The following is an 8006-nucleotide window of genomic DNA, read 5'->3' on the forward strand; positions in this document are numbered from 1 at the left end:
TGGGCTTCCCTTCAAGATGTATCAGGATTAAGTTTAGAAGTGTGAGCAACAAGGGTGATGTCATGGTGGGAGTCTGCTATAGACCACCAGACCAGAGGGATGAGGTGGACGAGGCTTTCTTCTGGCAACTAGCAGAAGTTACTAGATAGCAGGCCCTTGTTCTCATGGGAGACTTTAATCACCCTGATATCTGCTGGGAGAGCAATACAGCGGTGCACAGACAATCCAGGACGTTTTTGGAAAGTGTAGGGACAATTTCCTGGTGCAAGTGCTGGAGGGACCAACTAGGGGCAGATCTCTTCTTGACCTACTGCTCACAAACTGGGAGGAATTAGTAGGGGAACCAAAAGTGGATGAGAAACTGGGAGGCAGTGACCATGAGATTGTCGAGTTCAGGAGGGAACTGATGAGCAGGATCCCCTGGGAGAATAACATGAAGGGGAAAGCAGTCCAGGAGAGCTGGCTGTATTTTTAAAGAAGCTTTATTGAAGTTGCAGGAAAAAAACATCCCAATGTGTAGAAAGAACAGTAAATATGGCAGGCAACAAGCTTGGCTTAACAGTGAAGTCCTTGCTGTTTTTAAACACAAAAAAGAAGCTTACAAGAAGTGGAAGATTGGACAAATGACCAGGAGGAGTATAAAAATATTGCTCAGGCATGCAGGAGTGAAATCAGGAAGGCCAAATCACACTTGGAGTTGCAGTTAGCAAGGGATGTTAAGAGTAACAAGAAGGGTTTCTACAGGTATGTTAGCAACAAGAAGAAAGTCAAGGAAAGTGTGGGCCCTTTACTGAATGAGGGAGGCAACCTAGATACAGAGGATGGGGAAAAGCTAATGAACTCAATACTTTTTTTGCCTCTGTCTTCACAAACAAGGTCAGCTCCCAGACTGCTGCACTGGGGAGCAAGTATGAGGAGGAGGTGACCAGCCCTCTGTGGAGAAAGAAGTGGTACAGGACTATTTAGAAAAACTGGACGAGCACAAGTCCATGGGGCCGGATGTGCTGCATCCGAGGGTGCTAAAGAGCTGGCTGATGTGATTGCAGAGCCATTGGCCATTATCTTTGAAAATGCCTGGCAATCGGGGGAGGTCCAGGATGACTGGAAAAAGACTAATGTAGTGCCCATCTTTAAAAAAGAGAAGAAGGAGGATCCAGGGAACTACAGGCTAGTCAGCCTCACCTCAGTCCCTGGAAAAATCATGGAGCAGGTCCTCAAGGAATCACTTCTGAAGCACTTAGAGGAGAGGAAAGTGATCAGGAACAGTCATCATGGATTCACCAAGGGCAAGTCATGCCTAACTAACGTAATTGCCTTCAATGAGGAGATAAGTGGCTCTGTGGATGAGGGGAAAGCAGTGGATGTGTTATTCCTTGACTTTAGCAAAGCTTTTGATACAGTCTCCCACCGTATTCTTGTGGCAAGTTAAAGAAGTATGGACTATAAGGTGGATAGAAAGCTGACTAGATTGTCGGGCTCAACGGGTAGTGATCAGTGGCTCTATGTCTAGTTGGCAGCCAGTTTCAAGCGGAGTGCCCCAAGGGTCGATCCTGGGACTGGTTTTGTTCAATATCTTCATTAATGATCTAGATGATTAGATGGACTGCGTCCTCAACAAGTTTGCATATGACACTAAACTGGGAGGAGTGGTAGATATGCTGGAGGATAGGGATAGGCTACAGAGGGAACTAAACAAATTAGAGGATTTGGCCAAAAGAAATCTGATGAGGTTCAACAAGGACAAGTGCAGAGTCCTGCACTTAGGATGGTAGAATCCCATGCACTGCTACAGACTAGAGACCGAATGGCTAGAAAGCAGTTCTGCAGAAAAGAACCTAGGGGTTACAGTGGATGAGAAGCTGGATATGAGTAGACATTGTGCCCTTGATGCCAAGAAGGCTAACGACATATTGGGCTGTATAAGTAGGGGCATTGCCAGCAGATCGAGGGATCTTATCATTCTCCTCTATTCGGCATTGGTGAGGGCTCATCTGGAGTACTGTGTCCAGTTTTGGGCCCCACACTAGAAGAAGGATGTGGAAAAATTGGAAAGAGTCCAGCGGAGGGCAACAAAAATGATTAGGGGGCTGGAGCATATGACTCATGAGGAGAGGCTGAGGGAAGTGGGATTGTTTAGTTTGCAGAAGAGAAGAGTGAGGGGGGGGGATTTGATAGCTGCATTCAACTACCTGAAAGGGGGTTCCAAAGAGGATGGATCTAGACTGTTCTCAGTGGAGGCAGATGATAGAACAAGGAGCAATGGTCTCAAGTTGCAGTGGGAGAGGTTTAGGTTGGATATTAGGAAACACAATTTCAAATAGGAGGGTGGTGAAACACTGGAATGGGTTCCCTAGGGAGGTGGTGGAATCTCCTTCCTTAGAGGTTTTTAAGGGAAGGCTTGACAAAGCCCTGGCTGGGATGATTTAGTTGGAGATTGGTCCTGCTTTGAGCAGGGGGTTGGACTAAATGACCTCCTGAGGTCCCTTCCAACCCTGATATTCTATGATTCTATGAATACTTTGGTAGTGGGAATTGGCTATGTGATTTTGCTGAGGTCCTCGGGGCTGGTGAAACTGCCCAGTTATTTCCACCTGTGTAAACTGAGACCCCGGAGGAGGGTGTGACTGGGTGACACCTTTGGCGAGGGAAATGAGTCAAAGGCGAGATGAGGGACTGGCGAGTTCAGTTTAGAGCTGGGTGGGGAAACTGAGGGAGGCCCAGAACCAAGATAAATTATAAAAGGTACAGAACACTTCAGTGTGAGGAGATACTAAAAAGACTGAGACTTCACAGCTTGGGAAAGAGATGATTAACCAGTGTGAGAGACCCAGACAAGTTGGGTACAGGAGTCTAGTAGAGGGCAAATATACTAGCCACTGGATGAATAGTTTTCTGTTCCGTGAGTCATCAGAGCAGGAGCTGCCTTAGTTCAATCAGGAACCTGCCAGAACGAGTTAATGCAGGCAGGCTAATCAGGGCACCTGGTTTTAAAAAGACCTCCCTTCAGATACTGAGGGGCGTGCCAGGAGCTGAGAGTGAGAAGGGGTGCTGCTGGAGGACTGAGGAGTAGGAACGCCTTCAGGAAAAAGGTCCTGTGGTGAGGATCAAGAAGATACCGGCTGGTGGCCATGGGGAAGTCGCCAAAGGAGCGGTAACTGTCATGCAGCTGGTTCAGGAGATGTTGCAGAGCGCTGCTATCCACAAGGCCCTGGGCTGGGACCCAGAGTAGAGTTTGGGCCTGGGTTCTGCCCATGCCCCAACTCCCTATTTGACACAGGAGGAGTTGATGTGGGCTGTGAGGCACATCAGAGGGCAACATCTAAGTTGAAGAGGGATCTGATCTATCCTTGACACAGAGACTGCAGGAATTGTTCTCCTCCCTTCCCCCATGCTGGCCAGCGATGAGCTTAGCTGAGTGAATGGCAGGTTTGAGTCTCTAGCAAAAGTGGCCAAACTGAGGGCTGCCATGAACTTCTGAGGTGAGAAAATCCTCCAGAAAGTGCAGGATTCACCAAGGCAGAAGAGGGAATTTGTCACATCAGGGATATGAGAGAGGACTCTAAATCATGACTTGTATGGAAAAAATTAATAAGGAAATGTTATTTACTCCTCCACATAACACAAAAATTAGGGGTCACCCAGTGAAAATAATAATCAGCAGATTTTTAATAAAAGAAAGAAATAATTTCTTCACTGACACCCTATGGAACAATTTGCTGGGGGACTATTAATTATTATTTATTATAAGAACTATATAAGTTCATGGACAATAGGCCCATCAATGGCTATTATCCAGGATGGGCAGGAATCCAACACCACGTACTACATGTCCATAGGTCTGTTTTCCAGAGCCTGGAAGTGGGTGACAGGGGATGAATCACTAGATGATTGCCTGTTCTTTTCAACCCGAGGTACATGGTATTGGTCACTACTGGAAAACAGGATACTGGGACAGATGGACCATTGGTCTTACACAGTAGGGTGATTATGATGTTCTTGTATAGACCCAAGATATATCTGTCCCCCTCTGTAACACGCTAATTTCACTAATGCAACTTGCACACTGTAAATAAACATCCCGACTTTCAATATAAGCCAAAAATCAAGCTAATCCCATTTCAAAACAAGACCATAACAAGCCACTCCATGAAAAAAGCTCCAACATGATGTTACCAGGTTCCCCGGCATGCAGCCTGGGATTGCGGTGGGCCAGCTTTGCACCCCTGAAATCTCTCTTCCCTAGCTCCTGCTTGCCCCTCCTTGCCCGAAGATGCCAGAACATGTTAGTACCAGAGCTGAGTGGGTCTAATATTTATTTATTTTTCATTCTTTTCTATAGGAATTAGATACAGTGTTCCTGTCAGCTAATTGCTAAGTTATCGGCTTAAATAGCCCCTTGAATCATGTTTAAAATTGTCACCCCTAACTAACGCTTAAATGTCTCCGTTGCACATGGGGAGCGGGGGAGAACGGACCTGGGGATAATCCAGTGAGTGACAAGGGGAGGGTAAGACAGGAGCATGCAACAGGGACAGGGCCTTGCGGGGAAGAGGCAGAGCAGGGGCAGGGAGTTGGTAGAAGAGGAGTGGCAAAGGGGCCTTGAGGACCTAGTAACAAACACTTAGAAAGGTGTCATCTCAATGAGTTGTACACAGACTGATTCCCCAATTGGTCACACACTGACAGTGCACAAAAAGTTCAGGAAAGAGATTAATGTCTCTCTAACTGCCCAGTCAGAGTCAGGGAAGAGAGCCCAGCACCATGTCACCAGCCAGCTCTGTTTGGAGCTGGGCCTGAAAGACAGAGCACCAGGGAAAACTTTAGGTCCCTTTACAAGTAAAGAGCTGGAGCAGCCTGTCCCAAATATGTTTGGTCCCCACCCCGTAGATGATGGAATTCAGCATGGGGGGCACCAGAAAGTACATGTTGGTCATGAAAACATGGAAATTCTGGCCAAACTGGTGTGTGAGGATGGAGAAGAGAGATGGGATGCAAAAGGCTAAGAAGACACAGAGGTGGGAGCTGCAGGTCCTAAAAGTCTGGAGCCGGGCGTCCTTCGTGGGGAGGCTGAAGATGGCCCTGAGGATCTGGGTGTAGGATAGAGTGATAAAAAACATATCCAAACCAGACACCAATATTGCCACAGAGAGGCTGTAGTAACTATTGATGCTGATGTTGGCGCAGGCCAGTTTCACCAAGGTCATGCCATCACAGTACATGTCGGGGATGATGTTAGTTCTGCAATATGGCCACTGCCTCACCAGGAAGGGATAGGACAGTACGATTATGCAGCCATGCAGCACCATAGCCAGGCCAATCATGGCCACCACAGGGTTTGTCAGGATGGCGGAACATCTCAGGGGATCACAGATGGCCACATAGCAATCAAAAGCCATGGCCACAAAGATCCCAGACTCCATCACTGAGAAGCAGTGAATGAAGTACAGTTGAATGAGGCAGACACTGAATTCAATCTCCCTGGAGTTGAACCAGAAGATGCTCAGCATTTTGGGCAGGATAGATGTGGACATGACCAGGTCGGTGATGGCCAGCATACAGTGGAAATAGTACATGCGCTCATGGAAGCTCGGCTCCATCTTCACGATGAACAGGATGGTGAAGTATCCCAAGATGGCTATGGTGCAGAAGGGGATGGAGATCCAGACATGGGCTGTCTCCAGGCCAGGAATGCCCAGCAGGATGAAGGTGGAGGGGTTGGTGAAATCGGTTGCATTGGAATCAGACATGGAGTAGGAGAGAAGGTGTCCAACTCTGAGGCAGAATAGTGTCTCCTGCATGTACTGTACGTTCTTCTGACTTCCTGTACGTGCCCAGGGTGATGGTCGCTGTACAAATGCCTGGATGGAGAGACGATGTGAATATGAGACATTACATGTACTACTGGAGGATGTTCTCATGCGAGAAGCAGATTGCTCGCTCTTCACACACTGAAAAATGACATTTTCATTATTCAGAGAAATAAATCATTAACAACTGATCTTACTCTATGTGTCAATAATTCCTACACATCTTGTGGTGGGAAAATATAATAGGTCCTTAGTGCAATGAAAGCCAGGCTAGAGAGTCCTTGTTGTAGGCCTCTGATTGGGTCTCTGGAGGCTGGGGGTAGCCTAGTGACTAGAATGCCAAGGAGGGGGGCAGAAACTGGAGGAGGCTGGCTGCCTTCACCCACTTCTTCCTGGCCCAGGAACTCGAAGCCACTTCCTATCCAAGTCCTTAAATTTGGGATGTGGGCCCCAAGAGTCCAGATTCCCCTTCCTGTGGGGTTTCTCAATAGGTTCTTCCCTATTTAACCAGAGGGGGAGGCTAACTGGCTCCTGTGGCTCGGTGTCATTGAAAAACCCTTGCTCATTTGCAGAAGTGTCCAAAACAAAGATAATGTTCGGATGCCTAAGGAATGGGATAGTGAATAACCTGGTATGAACATGCACTCGGTTTTGATCACTCAATCCCTATAAAGGATATAGCAGATAGAAAGGGGATTTCTGAGACAGGCTGTGAGAATGGCAGAGGCTGCCTGATGCAGACAGACTGAAAAGTTGGGAACTGTTAGTTTAGAGAAGAGACAAAGAATCATAAAGTCATAGAAGATGAGGTTTGGATAGTACCTCAGGATGTCGTCCAGTGCAATCCCCTGCTGAAAGCAGGACCAGCACCAACTAAATCATCCCAGCCAGGGCTTTCTCAAGCCAGGCCTTAATAACCTCTAAGGAAGGAGATTCCATCACCTCCCTAGGGAACCCATTCCAGTGCTTCACCACCCTCCTAGTGAAATTGTGTTTCCTAATATCCAACCTAAACCTCTCCCACTGCAACTTGAGACCATTGCTCCTGTTCTGTCATCTGCCACCACTGAGAACAGCCGAGCTCCATCCTCTTTGGAAACTCCCTTTCAGATAGTTGAAAGCAGCTATCAAATCCCCCCTCACTCTTCTCTTCTGCAGACTAAAGAAGCCCAGTTCCCTCAGCCTCCCCTCATAAGTTATGTGCTCCAGCTCTCAATAATTTTAGTTGCCCTCCGCTGGACTCTTTCCAATTGAGGGGCCCAAAACTGGACACAGTATCCAGATGAGGCCTCACCAGTGCAGAATAGAGGGGAATGATCACGTCCCTCGATCTGCTAGCAATGCTCCTACTAATGCAGTCCGAAATGCCTTTAGCCTTCTTGGCAACAAGGGCACGCTGTTGACTCATATCCAGCTTCTCATTCACTGTAATCCCCAGGTCCTTTTCTGCAGAACTTCTGTTTAGCCATTCGGCCTGGGAATTTTTCCCTCCTAAGTGCAGGACTCTTTTGGCCCAGTTCATCCCATCATCCAGATCCTTAATGAAGAGGTTGAACAAAACCGGCCATTGGATCGACCCCTGCGGCACTCTGATTGATATCGGTTGCCAGCTAAACACTGAGCCATTCATCACTACCCATTGAGCCCGACAAGCTAGCCAGCTTTCTATCCCCCTTATAGATCACTTTAACTCGATGGGAAGAATCCTGTGGGAGACTGTAACAAATGCTTTGCTAAAGTCAAAATATATCACGTCCACTGCTTTCCTCATATCCACAGAGCAGGTAGTCAGGTTGGTCAGGCATGTCTTGCCCTTGGTGAATCCATGTTGACTGTTCCTGATCACCTTCCTGTCCTCCAAGTGCTTCAAAATGGATTCCTTGCAGACTTTCTCCATGATTTTGACGAGGACTAAAGAGAGGTTGCCTGGTCTGTGGTTCCCCAAGTTTTCTTTCTTCTCTTTTTTAGAGATGGGCACTAGCTTTGCCTTTTTCCAAACATCCAAACACCTATTGACACAATTTTTCAAAAATAATGGTTAATGAGTCTGCAATCACATGAGCCAATGCCCTCAGCCCCCTTGGATGCATTAGCTCTGGAACCATGGACTTGTGTTTGTCCAGCTTTTCTAAATAGACCCTGTTGTGTATTTGGTTGTCATGGTTTTTGTTCCTATGGCAACTGAGTTAGATTATTAGG

The 8006-nt window shown here is 47.2% G+C and overlaps 1 protein-coding gene across 1 annotated transcript; it reads right to left on the minus strand.

Moving 5' to 3' along the window:
• Positions 1-4820: 4820 nt before the first annotated feature.
• On the minus strand, positions 4821-5747 carry LOC127040847 (olfactory receptor 52R1-like). Its single transcript, XM_050935413.1, has one exon. The coding sequence runs from the start codon at positions 5745-5747 to the stop codon at positions 4821-4823; it is 927 nt and encodes a 308-aa protein (XP_050791370.1).
• Positions 5748-8006: the final 2259 nt, after the last annotated feature.

Source organism: Gopherus flavomarginatus (genome assembly GCF_025201925.1).
Source record: "Gopherus flavomarginatus isolate rGopFla2 chromosome 1 unlocalized genomic scaffold, rGopFla2.mat.asm SUPER_1_unloc_4, whole genome shotgun sequence".
In the NCBI taxonomy this organism is placed as follows: Eukaryota; Metazoa; Chordata; order Testudines; family Testudinidae; genus Gopherus; species Gopherus flavomarginatus.